The following is a 24,446-nucleotide window of genomic DNA, read 5'->3' as shown; positions in this document are numbered from 1 at the left end:
TTCGCTATTCGAAAAGAGCAAACAAATCCCGTGTAAGTACAGCACGTGTTTATGCTAACCTTGTTTCCTTAGTGGGCTCTCTAAACACAGGACTGCGAAATACTTTTCGCAGAACTGCTTGAATTGAAGTATGTTTCGTCTTATACTTTGCCTCACAAGACGGCCTGTCGTACATGACGCGTAACAGGAAGTACCAGACTAAATATTTTTATCATTTTCGGGCTCACCCAGGGGGCTGAGAGCATCACTACATGACAAAAGGTGTTCCGCAAAAAAAAAAAAAAATTGTCGAGCTTCCGCACGTTCATACCTAGGAATTTGGGACAACGGGATTACTTTGCATGTTCCCCAACCTAACTAGCTCCCATTTTTTTTCGCCTTAGTGGTCATTGTATCTCTTTATTACCTCCTGTGTGGAAACTGCGCTTCTATTCATTTCATTATTTGTCGAGAAACTTGTTTCCCCTTGTTCGTTCGAAGCTGGCAACCAAGTATAGGATAATCGAAACTGTAAATAGACAACCAGGAGTCATCAGAAAGAAAGTGAGAGAAATAGAGACCGTGAATTGGATGCAAAGAATGGAAACAAAAAAGGACAGTGGAGATTTACAAGAATGAGAAGAAAGAAATTAGAAGGGAAAATCTGTACGATAACACAAAGGGCAGTACCTTGCTATTTGAGGCTCGAGCCGGTTGCCTAAGGACTAAAACATACCAGAGCAAATATTTGGAACTAGATGAGACATGTGTATGCTGCAGTAAAGATCCAGAGACCACTCAGCATATCCTAATGGAATGCGATGGGATCCACCCAGCGAGAACCGTAGGTAACGTGCAACTCCCAGAAGCGATTGGGTTTAACGTGGCAGGAAACATCAACAGATCAGCCGTAGAGATAAGCAAGAGACGATTAGAGTACTGGTTGACAAAAAGCAGGGAAAAGATGGATACGACCTAATCTCTTGAAATCATAGGTAGCGGACAAGGTAAATTTTTGAAAAAAAAAAGAATAATGAGAGGTATACAACAATGCTAGATAAAGAACATGTTTAGTATACCTGATTAAATCAAGCAGGCTAAGTGACTATTTGTCGCCGCCCCGTTTCAAAGGAGATGCCAATAAATCATCATCATCATCATCATCATCATCATCATCATCATCATCATCATCATCTGTAAACCTCAAGTTGCTGAGATACTCACCGTTAATCCTCACTCCTAAGCCTTCCCAGTCTAACAGTTTGAATACTACTTCTAAGCACGTAGTGAATGTCATTTGAGATATTGTGTCTCCTTGGCCGACCCCTGTGTTAGTCGCCATTTTCACACTTTTCTTGTGGAGAATTAAGGTAGCTGTGAAGCTTTTATATACCGGTTGTTTCAGCGAACACTTTCAAAAATTCTTAAAGGTTTCCTGTAGCCGATAGCACAATTCTAGTTCGTCAGCTGGTCTACTCGAGGAGGCGGACATTACTTGCACAAGAAATTGAAATGCATAATCGACTAATTAACAAAAATTCACTAATTGGGTTTTAACTAATTACCTGATGGCCCATATTGCAATTTACAAATTGTAGCCGTGGACTTCGCACGGCGGATCCACTTGGAACGAATTCTCAGGATGACACCAGTTTCGAAATATTAATTCCCGCACTGTGCGGACGAATGCATTGGCGTTCCAATATATATATATATATATATATATATATATATATATATATATATGCATTGAAGCACGAAAGTAACTGGCACGCCAATGCATTTCTCCGCAAAGTTAGGTAATTAATATCTCTAAACTGGTCTAAATATCTAATTAATATCTCTAAACTCCCGAGAATTCGTTCCAAGTGGATCCGCCTTGCGAACTCCATAGCTACAATTTGTAAATTGCAAATATGGGCCATCAGATAATTAGTTAAAAACTTAATTAGTACATTTATGTTACTTGGTCGATTATGCATTTCAATTTCTTGTGCAGGTAATGTCCGCCTCTTCGAGTAGACCAGCTCATTAACCAGAATTGTGCTCTCTGCCACAGGCAACCTTTAAACAAATTTGAAAGTGTTCGCTGAAACACCCTGTATATGTAAAGGCACTTGTAGATTTGGGACGCACGTACGAAAAAAAAAAAGGTTTTATTTCCTGCGTTTCAAGCGGGGTCCGTTGCGGCCAGTCCGGGACCTGTCATTCCCTGGTGAAGGCCGGTTCCCGGCCGAAATATATATATATATATATATATATATATATATATATATATAATGTCAGCCTATATTTATGTCCACTGTCGGACGATGGCCTCTCCCTGCAATATCCAATTACCCTGTCTTGCGCTAGCTGGTTCCAACTTGCGCCTGCAAGTTTTCTAACTTCATTACCTCACCTGGTTTTCTGCCGTCCTCGACTGCGCTTCCCTTCTCTTGGTATCCATTCTGTAACTCTAATGGTCCACCGGTTATCCATCCTACGCATTACATGGCCTGCTCATCTCCACTTTTTCCTCTTAATGTCAATTAGAATATCGGCTATCCCTGTTTGCTCTCTGATCCACACCGCTCTCTTCCTGTCTCTTAACTTTAGTTCTAAGATTTTTCGTTTCATCGCTCTTTGTGCGGTCCTTAACTTGTTCTCGAGCTTCTTTGTTAACCTCCAAGTTTCTGCCCCGTATGTTAGCACCGGTAAATTGCAATGATTGTACACTTTTCTTTTCAATGACAGTGGTAAGCTCCCAGTCAGGATTTCGTAATGCCTGCCGTATGCACTCCAACCCAATTTTATTCTTCTGCAAATTTCCTTGTCATGATCAGGGTCCCCTGTGAGTAATTGACCAAGATAAACGTACTTCTTTACAGACTCTACAGGCTGACTGGCGATCCTGAATTCTTGTTCCTTTGCCAGGCTATTGAACAATAACTTTTTGTCTTCTGCATATTAATCTTCGACCCCACACTTACACTTTCTCAGTTAAGGCCCTCAATCATTTGTTGTAATTCGTCCCCATTGTTGCTGAATAGGACAATGTCATTTGCAAACCGAAGGTTGCTGAGATATTCGCCGTTAATCCTCATGCGTAAGCCTTCCCAGTCTAGAATACTTTTTTGAAGAGTGAATACTTTTTTTAAGCATGCAGTAAATATCATTGGAGAGATTGTGTCTCTTTGCCGGACCCCTTTGTTGATAGGTAACTTTCTACTTTTGGAGAACCAAGGTAGCTGTGGCTGACTTCAGGAAGGGGTTTGCTAATACCACGTTTCCGTACTTTTTACACGCTGCAGTCTTTGAAATATAATCTTCCGGTAATCCTCAATAAATACGTACATATAGCGAAGCCCACACTAGAATTACTACGTCAGCTCTTTTCTTAAATTATACCTACCACTATTGTCGTGAAGCTACATACATTAGTAATTCTTTTTATTGCGATAGCAATTATATGGACACTTCAACCGGCTTTCTGCCGTCGGCGTCGCCGTCGCCGTCAGGTTCCGTATAGATTCCAAGGGCGATAAAATCGTCACCGCGCACCGTATGCGCGAGCGAAAGCGCGCGTGGGACGCGCGCTATCACGGAGGGCGAAGGCACGGCGGAAAGCAAACGCAACCGTCCCGCGAAAGGCCGTTGGGGTATGGGAGGGAGGGAGGCGGGGCGGCGCTGTGCTCCGGTGCCAAAGGCGTATCTTACCACTCAATCTCCCACGCGAAAGCAAGAAACGGGAAGAGGGGGGGAGGGGGGGGGGCAGCTTCTCCTCTGCCAACAACTTCTCTGCCCGGCGGTTGCCCGCACCGTCTCTTATCTCCACACGGCTCTGACCTTTGTATGGGCTGTGCATTTGCCGCTCAGTTTCCGTTGAAGCGATAGACCGCGCGAACTTGCGCTTGCTGCCAGCGTTTTGACAGTCGTTGGCTGCGGTCATTCAGTGTGATCTATTCATGTTTGCTTGTGCGCGCTGACACCACGATTGTTAATTCAGTTAGTAAGCCAATGTGTCCAAGTTTATGCAGCCGATAAAACTACTATCCCTACTCCGAATAGCGCTCTACTAATTTGCTATCGCAATCGATGCTTCGCCTTTCGGGCGAAACTGCGACATTTGTTTTGTATCACAAGCTAAATCCTCCTGTGTCTGCTTGTATTTCACGTTGTAGTGTTTTAGAGTGTAATATATTTTCCTGATGTATGATATGTGTATGTGTGTATGCATATGTGAAATGTGAAATGATTATATATATATATATATATATATATATATATATAATCATGAAAGTCGAATATAATAAAAAGGGGGAAAATACCATATATATATATATATATATATATATATATATATATATATATATATATATATATATATATATATATATATATATGGTATTTTCCCCTTTTCATTATATTCGACTTTTTATATATTTTTTGTGCATTTTTTTCTTTGTATATAAATAATTTTTTATAGCAATATATCTAGTATTGTGTATTCTTATTCTGATGAACTATTATTTTCTGTTACGTATGTTTTTGTTTAACGGTTCGACATGCATGTCGAAGTCAAGCCCTGCCTTGAATATGGTGTCCGGGCCTCTGTTAAGCTGCAGACCGCAGCTTTTAGCCCTGTCAGCCAGCAAATTTGTTGTGGAAATAAAGAATTTGACTTTTAAAAATTTGTTTCTACGATGGATCATATCCATGTCATCAATCAGGTAATTGAGAAATCTATGGAGTAGAATCAAACAAACAAACACACACACAACACACACACACACACACACACACATATATATATATATATATATATATATATATATATATATATATATATATATATATATATCATCAGCCTATATTTATGTCCACTGCGCAGGACGAATGCCCCTCTCTGCGATCTCCAAATGCCCCTGTCTTGCGCTAGCCGATTCCAACTTGCGCCAGCAAATTTCCTAACTTCATCACCCCATCCAGTTTGGGTGATATATATAGGTGGGGTAATGTATATATATATATATATATATATATATATATATATATATATATATATATTCACTGCACTTCTTTCAGTAACTTGCCTCGAGCGACCAGTCACGCGGCAATTCTGCGTGTACTCGCGGGCTCCTTTCACGCTCGGGAAAACACATTTACGTGGCACGTATTGCGGAACAGAAAGCTGTATCGGGAGTTTGTCATGTTGTTCTACAGTTTTCTCATTGACACTTTGATAATTAGGGCAGTACTTCTCGAGTTAGATAATTATTTACAATTAGCTAACTAAATCTCAGCAAGGAAAAAATTACTGACGGCTACTCCACTGCACTGGAAACAATACGCACTAGGTTTGCTTCGCGTAACGCCGTTCCTTTAAGTTTTTTAAATCGTGCTGCGTGATAGCTGGGACACCCTGTATATATATAAATTGAAAGAAGTGCAGGCGTACTTCTTTCAATTTATTAAACACCGAATCTGAAGAACTGCTTCTTTCATGTACAGTATATTGTTGCTAGGATATTCACGCACTGCTTCCTGTACTACTTGACCACGCAAATGCCTCCATCACTGCTAGTATGCTGTACTGAATCAAATACCTATTCGCAGTCTATGAAAGTCACATAGAGAGGTTCTCGTAAACCGCATAAATATGTCTGCGGCACTCCGCATATTTATCCATTACCTGATTGATGACATAGATGGGATCCATTGTAGAATACCTCTCCCTGAAGTCAGCGGGTTCTTTGGGTCAACCGAAGTCAAATGTTGCCCTGATTCTATTGAAAATTACCTTGCTGAATATTTTGTTCAATACGGAAGGCAAGCTAACGGGTCTACAATTCTTCAAGAACTCTTAGAACATACATTTTATAACATAGATAAGCACGTGCCTTGCTGCTTCACCACCAAGCGAAACTACAAGGCACGCCTCCGTCCGTCAGTCCATCCGTCAGTCCGTCCGTCCGTCAGTCCGTCCGTCCGTCCGTCCGTCCGTCCATTTACCTACCTACATGGCTGTCTGAGTAGCTATTTATCTGTCCGTTTATGATCCATGTATCCCATCTATCCATCTGTCCACCCATTTATCCCATGCCAACCCAATTCATTCCAATCCATCGTAATCAATCCCAATCCAATCCATCCATCTGTCCCTCCATCTATCCCATCCCAACCCAATCCATCCTAATCAATATTGACCAATCCAATCCAATCCATCCTACCCTATCCAATCCATCCAAATATAATCCATTTGTCTACCTCGGCCTTGTTAACGGTCGAAGAGGCCCCGTTGAACAGCAGCGAGCCCTTGGTGAGCGCCTCTTCGCCGGCGATAGCCGCCAGGAGCGATGAACGGCCGGACCCCTCCGTGCCAATGATGCCAAACACCTCGCCCTGCTCCACGTGGAACGACAGTGGACCCAAGCCGCACGTCTTAAGGCACAGCTCGCTGACCACCAGTCCCGTCACGTGGTGTGGGTTGTCTCCGGTTTTTTCCTGCACTAGCGGCAACCGCTTGAGAGAGGCCGTACGAATTCCATACACTTATGAGTATAATCTGAGGTTCACCTGGTGTCTGCATAAATATCCATCCATCCATCCATCCATCCATCCATCCATCCATCCATCCATCCATCCGTCCGTCCGTCCGTCCGTCCGTCGATCATCGCCGGACGGTTGATGGATGGATGGTCCATCCGTCCGTCCGTCTTTCTAGCTATCTGTCTGTGTATATTTATTTGCCTTCGTCATCATCATTGGCCTATTTTCATGCCCACTGCAGGACGAAGGCTTCGCCCCGCAATCTCCACTTACCCTTGTCTTACGCTGGCTCATTTCAAGTTATGCCTGCGTATTTTTTCTATTTATCACTTATTCTCTAATTGCCTCGTTGACTGATTAAGTGATAGATTGATGTGTGCGCACCCCTGTGATCAGCTTATTGACGATCTCAGCTTCCTCGGTGACGGACGGGTGGCGCGTTTCGACGTTGGTCAGCTGGGTTGGGACGTGGTGCCTGAGGTGCGGCTCGGGCTTCAAGTAGTGGTGCAAGCCCAGGTGCTTCTCCAAGCTCACCGCTGCGGCCAAGTAGAGTATCCCGCTCAGAAACATCATAAGCAGGTCCCAGCCCGAGGACAGCACGTTCCACGATGACCGAAGCGGCTCCATGGTGACGCATTCTGAACCATTGCGACAGTCGGCTGCGTAGCAATGGAGTATGCATAGGGTTCGCGCGGAACGGCTGAAGATTTGTGCGGCAGCAGTATTCGCATACTGAAGCTAAACTGTTTCACGCGGAGCTCGGAAACGCCGCACTACTATTGTACGCTGCACACTTCACTTGCACGTTGTACTGTACGATCCTGAAGATAATGGTCTCTCCACAGTCAAGGCGTATTCCTCTGCGAGAATCATTTCGAAGAACTTATTTTCCATGAAACTGGACAGAACGGCGACACCCTGCCAAAACCGAGAAGGATAACAACCACATAACGTGACCCGCTCGATACCTGTTCATTATAATATGGACTAGAATATTATGTACCTCGATTTTGGTCCTCAATTCACACTTCTATTTTATTGGATAGCAATTATACGACAATCTTCTTCTTTCTGGGGTTTTACGTGCCAAAACCAGTTCAGATTATCAGGCACGCCGTAGTGGAGGGCTCCGGATTAATTTTGACCACCTGGGGTTCTTAACGTGCACTACAACGCAAGCACACGGGCGTTTTTGCATTTCGCCTCCATCGAAATGCGGCCGCCGCGGCCGGGATTCGATCCCGCGATCTCGTGCTCTGCAGCGCAACGCCTTAGCTGACTGAGCCACTATACGGACACTCCAAGCGCATTTATGCCGTCGGTGTCGTCGTTGCCGTGAGGTTCCGTATAAAGTTCAACGGCGATAAAATCGTCGCCGCGAGCCGTACGCTGTGCATGCGAGTGAAAGCGTATGAGAATGAGCCGGCAATCGCGGCTCAATGTAGCGCACGCGAGGGAGGAAGTCAGGCCGGAAGCGCGCGTTTTGTCGCGCGCGTGGCACGGCGGCGTGGCAGTGGAGAGGGAAGCGGGTGCGTTCTGCTCCGTCGGCTGCTGCTCACAGCGTGGCCGCGCGGGCGCCGTATCTTGAAAGTGATATGCGATGTGGGCGAAGTCTTCAAATCTTCAAAGTCTTCGATGCGGGCCTCATCTTCAATGCGATCTGCGATGGGGACAAGGTGCATGCGCCAAGTGCCGGTAGCTTCGCATGCGCTGTGCTTTCGACGTTTAGTTCGCGTTTAAGCGAGACGAGAGACAGCGTGAAGGTCCATTTGCCCGCTGCTGCTGGCCCGCTTTCTCACTCTGGCGTTTTCACAGCGACTTTCCGTGGTCAGCGAGCGAGATGTTCTCATGTTTACCTGTGCACGCGTGACACCGTGCTTGTCCATTTAGTTAGTAAGCGAATGTTTACAGCTTTATACGGCCCATTGAACTACTATCCTCGCTTCGTATAGCTCTCTACTAATTTTCTATCGCCATCTTCGCCTTTCGGGAGAAACTCCGGCTTTTTTTAATCTGAACGTTACTCCAACAATTTCTTTCCCATGGCTCACTTCATAGTCAATGATTTCTTTTCCATTTGTTAGCCCCCAAGTTTAGGTTCTATATAGCTTAATTACATTGATTATTTACTTTTCTTTTCAGCGATATCGGTAAGCAGCGTGTCGCTTTACGGCGCTTTACCGGTTTCGTGTATGGTATTTAGAACCTTGTTTGTTGAAAGGATTTGCTCAAAATATACACTCTTGTCTTTACGTTCGAAATGAAAATTCGAAATTCAAAATGTTAAATAAAAAAAGATGGCAGGTCCCACGCCCTGTGGGAATCGATGTTATGCGAAACAGCGTGCGGGGAGCCTACTAAGTTAACGAAATGAACATGAGAGGAACAAGACGTAGGCGGCTGTTTCATGACCTACATGACACGCATGTCATGACATTCATGTCATGAGTCATCAGGAGTCCCTTTAGCTACACCTAAGAGACCTTAAGGCGAAAGCCTTAAGGACATGCTCATGACTATGACTTCGACCATCAGCCTTTAGCCTTTTCCTTCACTTAGTACGACATCCAAACCCATTGCATTGGTTTTTGAGTGTTATTCTTTTTCGCTGAGTCATTGTTATTTTTGCTGAGTCATGGTCATGACTATGACTTCCACCACCATCATTTAGTGTTTCCTTCACTTAGTATCCACGCCCGAACCAATTTCAGCGGTTTTTGGGTGTTAATTTTTTTCGCTGAGTCACTGTCATTTTTGCTGAGTCATGCTCATGACTATGACTTCTACTATCATCCTTTAGTGTTTCCTTCACTTGGGACCCACGTCAGAACGAATTTCAGTGATTTTTGAGCGTTAATATTTCGCTGAGTCATTGTCATTTTTGCTGAGTCATGGTCATGACTATGAATTCTACCACCATCTTTTAGTGTTACCTTTGCTTAGTACCCACGTCCGAACCCATTTCAATGGTTTTTGACTGTTAATCTTTTTCGCTGGGTCAATGTCATTTTAGGCGACTGTTTCATGACCTACATGACACGCATGCCATGACATTCATGTTATAAGCTGTCATTTATGTTCGGCATACACTCTTGTCATACTATGGCAATTTTGATATACCAAGTAAACGAAACGACCATGACAGCACCAAGACGTAGGTGGCTAGATAGATAGATAGATAGATAGATAGATAGATAGATAGATAGATAGATAGATAGATAGATAGATAGATAGATAGATAGATAGATAGATAGATAGATAGATAGATACTGTGCAAGTGGCAAATGTTCGCCTAGAAATGCTGCGCATTTAAAATTCTGAACCCCGGTTGCCGTTGCAACGCAAGCCGCCATTGTAAACATCAGGTAAAAAAAAAAAAAAAAAAAAACTGACCAGACGCACACATCTTCGGATTTTCCCCTTAAAATTCTGAGCTTTTCCTGCACGAATACACCCCCTCCGGCAGTTAAGTCAACGGCTTTAACGCCCGCTATCGTTTATTCCCGCTATCTTGTTGCTATAGGTCGAGAGCTAGGCGAACTGGTACGGAACATTTGTTGTCTTTGCGAGGGACCACTGATTTGTGTCTGAGTATTCATTGCTTCATTGAGTATTCATAGGAGAGATTGTGTCTTCTTGCCTGACCCCTTTCTTGATAGGTAGCTTTCAAGAAAAGTCGAAAGCTGCCTATCAAGAAAGGGGTCAGGCAAAGAGATACAATCTATCGAATGCTATTCACTACATGCTTAGAAGAAGTATTCAAACTGGGAAGGCTTATGAGTGAGGATAAATGGCGAATATCTCATCAATCTCTGGTTTACCAATGACAATGTCCTATTCAGCAACAATGGTGACGAATTGCGACAAATAATTGAGCACTTTAACCGAGAAAGTGTAAGAGTGGGGTTGTAGATGAATATGCAGAAGACAAACAATGTTCAATAGCCTGCCAAAGGAAGAAGAATTAAGGATGGCCAGTCAGCCTCTAGTGTCTGTAATGGAGTACGTTTATCTACGTCAATTACTCACAGGGGAACCCTGATCATGAGAAGGAAATTTGCAGAGGAATAAAATTGGGTTGGAGTGCATACGGCAGGCATTGCCATATCCTGACATACCTTACCACTGTCGTTGAAAAGAAAAGTGTACAATCATTGCATTCTACCCGTGCTAACATATGGGGCAGAAACTTGGAGGTTAACAACGAAGCTCGAGAACAAGTTAAGGACCACGAAAATAGCGATGGAACGAAACATGTTAGGCCTAACGTTAAGAGACAGGAAGAGTGTGGTGTGGATCAGAGAGCGAACGGGAATAGCCGACATTCTAATTGACATTAAGAGAAAAAATGGAGCTGGGCAGGCCATGTAATGCGTAGGATGGATAACCGGTGACACTTAGAATTACAGAATGGATACCAAGAGAAGGGAAGCGCAGCCGAGAAAGGCAGAAAACTAGGTGGGGTGATGAAGTTAGGAAATTTGCAGGCGCAAGTTGGTATCAGCTACCGCAACACAGGGGTAATTGGAGATCGCAGGGAGAGGCCTTCGTCCTGCAGTGGACATAAATATAGGCTGATGATAATTCGTTGCCTCACGTGGCATATACACAGTATGTAAAATCACACAATCGTGGATGAATTGCATGTAAAAACACGATTTTCGCACCCTTACACTTACAGCGACGGTGTCTGTGGCTAGGGGTCTATAGATTTTCCGTGTCCGTCAACAGATCTGTGTGCGCAAAGACTCAGCTCCTGAATTTGATGCAAAATCGCTTCATTCTATAAAAAAACTTATACGTCTCATCACTTGGATATGCATTTTAGTAGATTAGTTATCAACAGGCACCATTTTCAAAATCCGTAGGCTCTCAGGTAGATAATAAGGGTTTATCAAAGATTTGCTGCGGTACGACACGGCGTCGGCCATGTGTACAAGGTTGCCAGGTCCAAAAAGTGAAATGTAGCCAGGAAATCTCGAAAACTAGCCAAAACAGTAGCCAGATTCATTCCACATGCCTAAAGAAGATTCGCAGTTTCGCCCGAAAGGTGAAGCATCGATCGCGATAGCAAATTAGTAGACAGCTATCGAAGTAAGGATAGTAGTTTTATAGGCCGTTTTAAGTTGTAAATATTCACTTACTAACTAAAAAATAAACAAGCACGGTGTCACGCGCGCACAGGTAAATATGAACACTTCTCGCTCGATGACCGCGGAAACTCGTGAAAACGCTGGAGTGAGAAAGCGCGCCAGCGGCACCGAGTAAATTGACCTTCGCGCTGGCTCTCGCTTCAACGCGAACAGCACGTCGAAAGGACAGCGCATACGAAGCTACCGTCACTCGGCGAATGCACTTTGTCCCATCGCCGATCGCTTTGAAGATAAGGCCCCCGTGGGCGCACACTTTGACTGCATCACAGATCGCTTTCAAGATAGCTCCGTGAGCAGTAGCCACGGGAGCAGAACTCACCCCCTCCCCCTCCCGTCTCCGTCACCTCCTCCCCGTGTCTCGCGCGTGAACGAAGACCGTGCGCTTCCGGCCGCCTTCCTCTCTCGCGTGCGCGAGATTAAGCTGCGGTTGCCCGCGCACCCTCACACGCTTTCACTCGCACACACAGTGCACGGCGCGCGGCTACGATTTTATCGCTATTGAACTTTATACGGAACCTCACGGCGAAGACGACGACGACGGCGATGGCAAAAATGCGCTTGGAGTGTCCATATAATTGCTATCGCAATAAAAGTAGCAAAACGTCGCCAGGCTGTCGACATGGCCAATCAAACATTGCTGTAGCTGATTATAAACTGCTCCTTTAGAAGCTGTTCCGCTTAGTGTGCTTCGACGTACTAAAAACGAGTCTTTGGAGATCAATTTGGGACTAGTGGCGCCGTATTCGTATCCGGTACTTGTTATGCCTGTATAAATGATAAAGTAAACGCAAGTAGTTATCACTGAACTCTAGTACCAGCGAATACGTCGTGTGCACAATTCTCGCTCTTTAGTCATTCATCAATGTATCCATGTGCCATAGCTCAACTTTGTAAGGGAATATCACATATAGTCAAATACCTTATTCCGTAAGAAAATAGTTTTTCTAGTAGTTCTTATATCCATACTTATATTGTGCTCCCAGATGCCCTTACTCAATTTCATCATGGAACCGTAATGCAACTTCTGTTTCCCCCTTATTATTTTCGGACCACTGAACTAAAAAAGGAGACGTTCCTTGGAATGAACCAGAAGGGGTTATTGTTGAATGGACTTTGTCGGTTGCAAGATGGAGGTTGCGTCTTCCCTTCCAAATACACATTATGATTATCTTTGCATATTTTGTGTGTCTTAAAAGGCGTAGCACAGCGAATTACACCATTTTATGGTAATATTTTGTCTGGTTTGTCAGTAGTCCCTGTAGAAAAATGTTGCTTTTAAAAGTAGCCAGAAAGTAGCCAAGTCGCCAAACCGAAAATTTTCCCGCCACGAGCTTTCAAAAGTAGCCAATTTGGCGCAATGTACGCTGGTACGCTCGCACTGCCCTCTTTTCGTCATCGTTCCAAGCGCATCCGTGTCTAGTTTCCTTCTGCTCTTCCGGGGTGGCAGTCCCGTCACGCGTGTCTAGTTTCCTCCGGCTTCCCGAGGTGGCGGCAGTCTTCGCATCGGCATACATTCGCATACGCGAATGTATGCCGCCGATAAAGACCGCTGATCCAAATAAATGTGTGTTTGCGTGTGCCTTTCTTCGGGATGACAGCCGTCACCGCTCAAACGAAATAAATTTGCCTCATAGATTTGATTTAAATTCTGTGTCACCTCTATGTGGTGTGCTAAACTGCTTCGCTGGTAATCTACCTTCACAGCAGTGGAATGGCACGTGATTTTTTTTTTAATTTCTGAAGTGGACGGGTGTACTTGTTAGCAGAAAACCTTTAGCGCAAGCTCCCGTTATTTTATTGGATCTAAATGGATGTTATCTGCGAAGCATACACATTATAGCATATAAGGGTTCTGTGGCACTTAAGCATTTCAGCAAGTAAAAAGCCGTGCTGGTTTCTGTCTCAGCTGTTTGCTCCACGTCATTGTTCGAGCACGTCATATGGTCGCCGTATAGCTACGGATTGTCATCCTGCTGCTTCGTGTGTATAGGAGTCCCCGGTGGTAAAGTGGAGAGACAGGACCCGCGGACAGACCTTTTTGCGTATCGCTTTTTACCGTGATGTCGATTAAAATGTTCTATCGCGGTGTTGTTTGATAAATCAGCTGCCAAGCGTCTGTGAATCATAGCGCGTCAGCCACTCGCCGTTCTTCAGGTGCACATTCTGGCGTAGCATCGGCGGCGGCCCATAAACCTTGCATTGTCTTATGCAGAAAAGTTGGAGTAAACATTCGCCCTTGCTTGTGGAGCAGTTTACTGCCGACGAGAACACACCATTTATTATGGGGGATGGCGCGCCCCTGGGTCCGGGAGACGCACCTATTTTATCCTGCTCTACTCTAACCCGCCTTAAAAATTTTATGGCTATAGCTTCGCTTACATTGTTTCACCTTGGTGGGGGTTCATAGATAAACTGTAGAGCATGGCGTCAGCCTGTCATATCAGCTAGAGACGCCACCGCGCTTTTTACGTGCGGTATTATTCACTGTGGTCACGTTGGAGGAAGAGCCAAGAGATAACACTTAAGGGCCGACATCAGCCTTTAGTAACGCAGTAGGAATTTAAGTAGGGTGCTGCGCGGCTTTTTTATTCTTGACTTTTTTATATAAAGGTCTCAGAGAGCACTTCGGGGGCACTTCCAAATAACTAGATTATAGCGATGAAATGAACTATATCGATGTAAAAAAAACGTAGTGTGCATTCCGGCATAAAGGGTGCAATTCCAAAAATTCACCCTGTCATATCGGTGCATTCACTCGAACAGCCTTTTCTAAGGACGTAAAAAGGTAAGTGATAGACACAAAAAACACCCTAAGGGTTCAAACTTCCTTAACGTGTAATTATAGCACATTAAAAGATACAAAGGTGCTTTTCAGGTATGAGAAGCACATCTATAGGGAAGTGGATGGAACATCCTATGTCAGGCACTTTACTAACTATTGTAACAACGTTTCTTCTGTGTTAATAGATCTGATTTCACAATAATACGCAAACTTGACAATATTGAAAAACCCACTCTTGCTGAGTGCTTTGCTTCTGTTGTTGGTGAATTGTGCTCTTCTTCTGTCGTCTGTATTTTTTATTGCGATAGCAATTATATGGACACTTCAACCGGATTTCTGCCGTCGCCGTCGCCGTGAGGTTCCCTATAGATAAAATCTTCGCCGCGCGCCGTATGCCCGAGCGGAAGCGTGCGGGGACGCGTGCTATCACGGAGAGCGAACGCACTCAATCACCCACGCGCACGCAAGGAAGCGGGAAGCCAGCGCCGGAGGGAGCGCGGGGGGAGGGGGGGGGGCGCACTTTTACTCTGCCAACAACCGCGCTCGTCGCTCGCACGCCCGCACCGTCTCTTATCTCCACACGGCTCTGACCTTTATGTGCCGTGCATTCGCCGCTCAGTTTCTGTTGAAGCGATAGACCGCACGTACCTTCGCCCGCTGCGGCGTATATACGCTCGCTGCCAGCGTTTTGACAGTCGTTGTCTGCAGTCATTCAGTGTGATCTATTCCTGTTTGTTTGTGCGCGCTGTTTGTTTGTGCGCGCTCACACCACGCTTGTTCATTCAGTTAGTAATCGTCGGGCCACATTTTCCAACGCACGCTACACATGTAATGCTGCCCGGATCGGCAGTGCAGCGCTACAGGTGTGTCCCTTCGCACGCGCTGCCCACGGGAAGCGCTTCTCATCAACACCACCGTTTCACACGCGCCTTCTCGTGGTCATCGAGTCTCTCTTCATGTCGGTCTACTTACGCCGCAGCACACCTGCTTACTTAATCAGCTCATGTTTACTACAATTCATATTGCTACCAAAGCCGCTCACCTTACTTCGTATGACATTGCTGTGTTGCTGTCGCATTCATTGCTTCGCCCTAGGGCGAAACTGTGACATTTTTTTTCATTGCATGTGCGATTTTTGTTGTTTTACTTCCTTTTTTAGAGCATAAAATTAAAGTACTTCTGAATCAAGTACTATAGGTGTCCGAAAAGTACCTGTGCAGTGAAAATGGTGGTCCTAAATTTAAAGACTAGCTTACGCCTGCGCAGTCACTAAATCTATGGCAGATGCTGAAAATGCCAACCGCTCGCTTGAAGGCATGTCGGCACGCGATGCTTCGCATTGTTAAAACACTCGCTGGAGGGTTGCTGGAGTTATCCGCGCAATGTGCCGAGTAACGGCGGTCGGCATTAGCTCCTGCAGTGTGTGTTGTGGGGATCGATCCCGTAAGGCCGTCCTATCGGTGCAACCCCCCCCCCCCCCCCCCATCAGGCGTTATCAGATAAACTATATACAGGTCCTGCGCTATCATATCGCACGTGAAACTGCGATGTCACTCGCAATTATCATCATATTTCTGTTTATTTTCTCACTGGTTAGTTAAATGCGGTGGCGGACGCACCCTGGCAGCAGTGCATTATTCGGCTGGCGAATGGCCGCTGCGCCTCTGGGTAGCTGTCGAGTGGCACGGTGCAGATGTACCACAGCAGCGCGCGGTGCAGCCGGCAGCACGCGGCATGCTCCGAGAAGGACGCCTGCACCTCGCTGGCGCCGTGGGCCACCGCGTACTGGGGCAGCAGGCGCAGGGGCACCATCAGCAGTTCGGAGATTTCCGAGGTCCAGCTCGAGGGTCGGAATTTCGAGACCGTGCTGGGCCCCACCATGTCCATGTAGCTGTTCGTCACCGAACCTGTGCGGAGCAAGTAAGACGTGCCTGTAACGGCGGCGTTCGGCAGAGGCAGTTCCAATGTTTGCTTCGTGGGGCAGAACAGGAGTGAATGGCGCACTTTCTCGTCTACCGCATTAGAGCCGCTTTCCCCGAGCTCTACGATGGGTTCGTTCGGACAAGGCCAATGGGGGACGAATACTCTCGGAAATGGACTTAGATATAGGACAAGCAACTACTCCCGTAGAAAGACTTGCCACAGCACTCTTTGTCCACGGAGTGCTTCCATGCCATTCGAAGTGCACTGCAGCATATATGAAGGGTCTCTTCGGCTCTGGGTGTGGTGTGATCGCCTCTGGTGTATGGAGTAGTCCTGCTGAAAAATCCCAGCTGCTATAACTGTGATTACTTTGCAGAGCAGTGCGAAACGCCGACAGCTTCTCACGTCCTCCCCTCTTTCTTCCTGCATTTCTTTTCTTTTTTCTTTTCTTCTTTCTTTTTTTTTTTTTTTGCTAAAGTGGGACGTGTGCGAAGCGCGTGCGTACAGCAGCTTGAAGACTATCACGGCAACGGTTAGCGATGAAATGCTTTCGGTATCCCGTTCACCATGTCTTCGGAATTTGTGAGCTGAGCGACGGTTCAGAGCACTGATGTTGACGGCCCACCTCCCTTCCCTTTATTTTTTCGGCGATTATTCAACGCGGCCCCTTACCGAAGAAGAAGGCGCTGAACACGAGCGTGACGTAGCCGGCGATCCTCTGGTCCGTCATGAAGCTGGTCAGGTAGGTAATCGGCACGAACGACCAGCCGAACATGAAGATCAGCGAGAAGAAGGGCCCTGGGCAGGCAGAGGGGAGCAACACCACGTGATGCATCCAAGAACCGTGCATACACACGACTGTAGTTTGCTCACACTGAAGAAGCACTGGCGTGGCGCAAGCTTTCTTTATACACTTTGGGCTCAGTAGCCGTTGATAAAAATTTTAACCGGCAAGAAAATGTTTACTGCTTGAATAGCTTTCATAGGTGTTTCTCTTTATTATGCCTGAATGATCAACAATACGATTTTGAAGTAATCTGAACGGCATAATAAGAAAAATCTAAAGTTCAGAATACTTTTCATTAAGTATGTTTATAGAGGCGCATGTTTCGCGTGTTTGGTACATCCGGAGACAGGCCGATATAATATTGCACCGAGAAATAATGTCGCGGGCTTCAGCAAGGAATGCTGCCGGGCCACAAAATGTTTCATTTCATCAATGCGTAGTCTGACGCAGAGGACACGTTATTGTGATGCAGAACACGTCTATAGATGTAATGAAACAAAAGCGTCGGCCCGTGTCAGGTAATATAAGAATGGACCTCAAAGGATATTTAAAACCACCAAAGTACGAAAATGTCGAGCAATAAATTCGATCCAACGTTTCCGACTATTCGTACTTTTTTGTTAATCATAATATTGTGATTCACTAACACAGAAATGTGGTGTATTGAATGCAATAAAATGACGTTTAATTTGTTTTGTTTTTACATTTTCGTTTGCGTGCGCATAGTCCTTCAGACACAGATGTATTTTTTACTGGCATATTATATGGTGACGGTAAAACAGAGCTAGAAAAATACGAAGCCAAAGAAAAGGTATACCTCTAGCTACATTTTCTTTGTCCTCGTCATTTTTGAGCGCTAATCACAATGACACTTTACCGATCCGCCAAACTTGCTGAACTTGTCAGCTTATTATATCACTGGCGCTCGTAAACATCTTTACACTGCATCGCTTATGGTATACCAAAGTCAATAGCTTAACATCGTTTATACTTTCGACAATGCTTTCAGCTAAGGACAATGCGTTCTGCTAACGATTCGTTTCAACTCAAACGCAATCCAACAATCACAATCAACAATGGCGGCCTGCCGAACAAAGCATGCCACTGGACAGTTAGATGAGACCCACGTCCCTAATAAAGAGAGAATAACGGATTCCCCGAGCCATCCTTCGTACCGGGAACTACCACATCCAACGAGTTTATAACAGGCTTAAACAGTTAGGAGCAGCCACCTTTCACCTGTGTCTCACGTCGTATCAAACGTTGTGCCCTATCATATGTAAGTGTGAAACGCATATGCATAACCGTCAGATCTAATGTAGTCACGAGCAAAACTTGGGAGATCAGGGATCTTTTTTTTTTTCTTCGTTCCGCCTGTTCCGCCAATGTAATGCAGCGGGATAATTTCACGTTGCATGGCTGTGCTAGGGGAAGTTTAATTTCTTTGGGTGCTGAAGCCGTGGTTTCTGGACTTTTGCTCCCAGCTTTATGTGTGAGGGCTACTCGGAGCGATGGAGCCTGTTCGAAAATTAATGGATGTGGTCGTTGACACGATATTTCGGGCGCATTGAATAAAGTTTACACGCAGGTTCGTTTCGCGCCTATTCCCAACCGGGCTTCGCCACACCTACCCATGTAGGTGAACGTCTGACACACGGTGTCGCTGCGTGTTGGTATGAAGAAGGGCGTAAGCAGAATCAGGGTGGTGAACACGTGGTACACCATGTCGATGAGGAAAGTGATGGTCCAGTAGCGCGCCGGACTCAATCCCGTCATCAGCTGCAGGTGCTTGGCTTCTGACTTGCGCTCTTGCAGCGGCAGAAATACCCGCATCGAAATCGACAGAGCCATGGCCACGGGCAGCAGTGCGCCGACCATCAGTCGCACCTTGAGGACTACGGCGTGCATCTCCTGGCTCAGCCGGTCGAAGTCCAGCGAGAGAAAGAAATCGCGCCCCTTGGACACCGATATTACGCCTGCGACAGTGTCGACGTACAGGACGCGTCAGTGGTCATAGCGATATAGTTGATCGTTTGTCGACACGAAAGAGGATTCCACACTCACTAAAAAAAAAAAAAAAACGCACAGTCGTCATGGCGTTGTTCGGCAACTGTTCCCGCTGTAATACGGCTGAAATATCCGAAAGCGAACGTATTAAATGCCAATGTATAATATTTTATATATATATCGATATTTAAGCTTTCTGTAAACTTGTAACTATAACTATAAACTTTCTATAAACTTGTACCTTTACGTTTATGCAAATAATTTGTTAAATTCAAAAATTTACGATCAAAAAAGCCGACCCTTCCTCTACCAGAAAATGGCGATAAGCGAAGCTTGCCCTGGGTGCACCTTAACCATGAAGCGACGGTTGCGACGGAGAGAACGACGTCACTGACGGTATGCCCGCAGTCCGCCGTTGTCGCTTGCGTTCGATGTCTCGAGTTTGCTCGGCGGCGTGGCTAGCAGCGTTCGCCCGCTATTGCCGCTTGCGATTCCTCGAAATTAAATTGCTTCAAAATTAAATATGTCCGTTACGTAAGACAACGAATTGCTCATACCACCGTAAATGCCGCCTCCCCATTAAGACGACAGAAAAGAAGTGAAATTCTACGCTGGAATGATGAGCGGCAACGCAGCCTGCTGTGGCAGAAGACGAAGACGACGAACGCGGGAGCAGTGGCACGAGCGCGTGCCGAGCACGAGCGCAAACCGAGAGGCGCCAACGAGCCAGATGCGGAAGAAGACGGCGACGCTCGAGCCAGTGCTGATTATTGTTTTTATTGCGATAGCAATTATATGGACACTTCAACCAGATTTCTGCCGTCGGCATCGCCGTCGCCGTCGCCGTCGCCGTGAGGTTCCGTATGGATAAAATCTTCGCCGCGCGCCGTATGCCCGAGCGGAAGCGTGCGGGGACGAGCGCTATCACGGAGAGCGAACGCATTCAACTCCCACGCGCAAGCAAAGGAAAGCGGACCGTATGCCCGAGCGGAAGCGTGCGGGGATGCGCGCTATCACGGAGAGCGAACGCACTCAATCTCCCACGCGCTAGCAAGGAAGCGGAAAGCCAGCGCCGGAGGGAGCGGGGGGGGGGGGGGGGGGGGGGGCACTTTTACTCTGCCAACAACCGCGCTCGTCGCTCGCCCGCACAGCCTCTTATTTCTCCCACGCGCAAGCAAGGAAGCGGGAAGCCAGCGCCGGACCGGAGGGAGCGGGGGGGGGGGCACTTCTACTTTGCCAACAACCGCGCTCGTCGCTCGACCGCACCGTCTCTTATCTCCACACGGCTCTGACCTTTATGCACTGTGCATTAGCCGCTCAGTTTCTGTTGAAGCGTTAGACCGCACGTACCTTCGCCCGCTGCAGCGTATGGGCTTGCTGCCAGCGTTTTGATATTCGTTGTCTGCAGTCATTCAGTGTGATCTGTTCATGTTTGTTTGTGCGCGCTCACACCACGCTTGTTCATTCAGTTAGTGATAGTCGGGCCACATTTTTCAACGCACGCTACACATGTAATGCTGCCCGGATCGGCAGTGCAGCGCTACAGGTGTGTCCCTTCGCACGCGCTGCCCACGGGAAGCGCTTCTCATCAACACCACCGTTTCACACGCGCCTTCTCGTGGTGATCGAGTCTCTCTTCATGTCGGTCTACTTACGCCGCAACACACCTGCTTACTTAATCAGCTCATGTTTACTACAATTCATATTGCTACCAAAGCCGCTCACCTTACTTCGTATGACATTGCTGTGTTGCTATCGCATTCATTGATTCGCCCTTAGGGCGAAACTGTGACATTTTTTGCGTACACTTACGCCTCCGAAATCTATGCCTTTTATACAAGCTTCGCTTGAAAAAAAGAACTTTAGGTAGGATGGATAGTCGGGCTCGTAGGTAGTTCGTCATTGAGAAATTAGAATGTTGGGACGACGATAGAGCACTGCACGGGCTCGGGCTTAATGTAAAGGGGTGGCGGGCCGGGCCGGGCGGGTAACGTAGATTATTTCCGGGCCCGGGCCGGGCTCGGGTCTCGCCATAAAAGTTTTGATCGGGCTCGGGCGGGCCGCCCAATGTAAAAACGGGCCCGGGCCGGGCCCGGGCCGCAAAAATCGGCCCGTGCAGTGCTCTAGACGACGACACACCTGCTTATTTTATTCCAGCGCTCTGTAGTTTCCCGTTTAATACATGATGTACCGCTGATGTCGTCGGCGATTGCGGTTTGGACATCAAAGCTATTAACGATTTGCTTCGCGATTTCTTCAGCAAAGCTAATTCCTCAGGCGTTTCCTACATAGCTTCGTGACATCCTTGGGCGGGCGCCAACTTTACCGCTCACGAAACCGCGACCAAAATTTAACGTTTCTGTGGAACACAACCGATTTGCAACGGTCTGAAAAGGGGTGAGGTTTTTCGGACTTGCGTACGTAGTGTATCGAGAGCGTTGCCGACCGTGTGCAGGCGATGCATCTGGACGAAAGGGTAGTGGGAAGAGACGTAGGCGACCATGAATCCCACAATGACGAGCTGTATGGACACCAAGATGACGTGCATGCCCAGAATGCGGCGCCCGCTGGCGAACTTCTTTCGCGCCAGGGCATCCACTTGGCGGATGAACAGCGTCGAGGCAACGGCCTGCGTCCTACCTGCACGATCAAGGCGCGCCGTCGGCTTAGCCGTGAGCATATCAATACCTTACTCGCTACCACGGCTGATCAGCACCGGCCTGCATTGTTTCTCATCCCCAAAAAGGCGGGGCCTGGCGCCCTATCTCGGTGGGCGGCCGTCCGTTATATGGCGACTGCCTACGGTGCGTCCTCTCGTGGCATAGGAGATGAAAAGTTACTCGCTCGCGGGGTATTTGTGAGGATGAGAAGTTGGCCTCACGGGTGAAAGCGTCGGTCGAAGAGGGCGAATACGAAAGGATAACGATTTGTACGTTCCACAAGAGAACGTGTAAAGAGCAGCTGTTTGTCTATTCGGGCGTAACTTCTGGGGGCTGGCAGGTAATCCTCTTATACTTGGAAAGTTCCTAAGGGACGAATAGTTTGATGCACTCGAAACTATACGTTGTGGCAATGCAGTTACTTCCCAAAAAGACTAATCCCTACCCTTTTAGTCCCTTTTTGGCTTAGAGTGTGCGAATGACCCACTAATATATATATATATATATATATATATATATATATATATATATATATATATAGAGAGAGAGAGAGAGAGAGAGTTTTTACCACAAAGCTGGAATTTGCCGAAAGTGTTTCCCAGTAGGTGTTTGAATACCAAAGTGCGCAATACGTTTTTTTTTTATTATTTTTTTTATCACGAAGCAGCTAGTCGGTGGAATGTTCTGTTTTGTCGGCCTCACTTGATTTACCTACTTTTTTATTTCTTCATTTAATTATGTGTCGCCAAACACTTCTGGTGCTACATTGTTAGAGTGCATTCCGCAGCAGGCAATAACCGTTAAATATGCAAGCTTGATAGACTAGACATTCATAAAATACAGAAGCCAAAGCGTACATCAGAGTTGTCCCTGATCATCTACTCTCCACAGCGGGTTCCGTCATAGCTCTAGGTGAGGCGTCAGACAGAGCCAGCCCAATCAATCAATCAATCAATCAATCAATCAATCAATCAATCAATCGATAAATCAATGCTTTGAGCTAAGAGATAGAAAGAAAGTAGAGTCCGCTAGTTTATGTGCATTTCATTATTTACTCACCTTGCATATCCAACCTGCTCATGGTCGAATGGGCGCCGTCATCCATCAAGAATTCTGACTTCTCGCTGTGGACCCTGCGCAAACGAAGCAATGTTTGTCCTGCCCTAGGGATTCAATATACGTGGTATTAAAACGTAAACTGTGAGAAATATGGGGCGCTTACATTTTTTTTTCTCTCATTTTGCTCCTAATTCGGCCAAGCCCTCTTTCTCAAGGGTATTGGCCTCATCAGGCTGCTTTCATAACACCTTGTGAGTGCTTCTTTGTGGACAAATAAATGTATTCCTTAAGGGTGTCTATTATGTCCACTGTGATGCGCACTCATTTACACCACTTGGGGCCGTCGCGGTTGGCGGCACGCTCGTTGCGAGTCAAAACTGCGTCACGCGGAATCGCCGGTTACCGTTAAGTTAAAGTAACACGATCACGACGTCCGTGACGGGTGTCAAGCAAGCTTGTCTAAGCGCACTCGTGTAGCTAGCGAAGTCTCCCGAAAATGGCACCTGAGCATGACGTCTTCGAGCGAGGCCGCGTTGACACCGATGCGCGTGATGCCCAGCTTCTTCTGGTTCGTCTCCAGCTCGCGCAGCAGATCGATGAGGGACGTGGTCCCCGGGTAGCCGATGGTGTAGACCACCGCGCGCCGCCGCTCCATGTACACCTCGGCCGACGGACGGATGCGCTGGATGAAGGCCGTCACCTCGGACACGTCGCTCTCTTCCTCCATCAGGATGGGGAACCGGTAGCCGGAGCCTGCGCTCCAGCGAACGCCTCTACTCCATTTCAAGCTCTCTTTGACAACGCAGAGCCAACGCACGTTTGGCACCTCTGTTAAGCTAAGCTTTCGTGAAGCGGTCAACCAAATGCCGTAAAACTTAGCGTCGATGCGTACGATCGTCTTTATAGTCATCCTGTGCAACGTGCGATTTCACGGAACGTTTATGTTTACTCAGCACGCAGATCGCAACATTAATGTCACGCAATGTTCATATCTACGCGCTACATCGTTCGTCAAGCTATGCCCAAATGCAAAATGCAGTTCAAACGTCCCAGCGAGGCGAAGATTTGCAAGTGACCAACAGGGGTCGATCAAGCAATGTCTATGAAGCGGGATTTTTGACACGGTGACTGACGATGACAACTATCCTCGTCCAAACTTTGCTCGGCCATTGTTGATCACTTTGCGGAATTGTGAGTGATGAAAATGAAAAGATAGGTGCAAGTGACGCTTCCTAGTCCGTCGCCAACGTACTGTGCGGGTTCATATTTATTTATTTATTTATTTATTTATTTATTTATTTATTTATTTATTTATTTATTTATTTATTTATTTATTTATTTATTTATTTATTTATTTATTTATTTATTTATTTATTTATTTATTTATTTATTTATTTATTTATTTATTTATTTATTTATTTATTTATTTATTTATTTATTTACCTTCAGGGCATGACCGCATTACAGAGGTGGTGTGTCCTTCATTACAATAAGGAACATACAAACAAAAAGCAGTAAAAAATGGTGTATGCAGTAAAACTGATTCGTTATATAGTGTTAGCTAC

The 24,446-nt window shown here is 46.2% G+C and overlaps 1 protein-coding gene across 1 annotated transcript in view; it reads right to left on the bottom strand.

The window, feature by feature from the left end:
* The window catches only part of LOC119444813 (retinal-specific phospholipid-transporting ATPase ABCA4), a 29,851-nt gene extending 6,243 nt beyond the window's left edge, over positions 1–23,608 (bottom strand). Inside the window, exons 1-8 of the mRNA XM_037709155.2 lie at positions 23,385–23,608; positions 22,882–22,955; positions 21,584–21,802; positions 18,787–19,131; positions 17,041–17,166; positions 16,065–16,352; positions 6,895–7,169; positions 6,229–6,483 (exon numbers count right to left, since the gene is read on the bottom strand). Of these exons, the coding sequence (XP_037565083.2) occupies positions 6,229–6,483; positions 6,895–7,169; positions 16,065–16,352; positions 17,041–17,166; positions 18,787–19,131; positions 21,584–21,802; positions 22,882–22,955; positions 23,385–23,608 (1,806 nt within the window). The remainder of the gene's footprint in view (positions 1–6,228; positions 6,484–6,894; positions 7,170–16,064; positions 16,353–17,040; positions 17,167–18,786; positions 19,132–21,583; positions 21,803–22,881; positions 22,956–23,384) is intronic.
* Between the last annotated feature and the right edge of the window lie 838 nt (positions 23,609–24,446).

The sequence above is a fragment of the Dermacentor silvarum genome, chromosome 3 (genome assembly GCF_013339745.2).
Source record: "Dermacentor silvarum isolate Dsil-2018 chromosome 3, BIME_Dsil_1.4, whole genome shotgun sequence".
NCBI lineage: Eukaryota > Metazoa > Arthropoda > Arachnida > Ixodida > Ixodidae > Dermacentor > Dermacentor silvarum.
The sequence above is the reverse complement of the archived record's forward strand: the minus strand, read 5'-3'. Positions and strand labels throughout refer to the sequence as shown.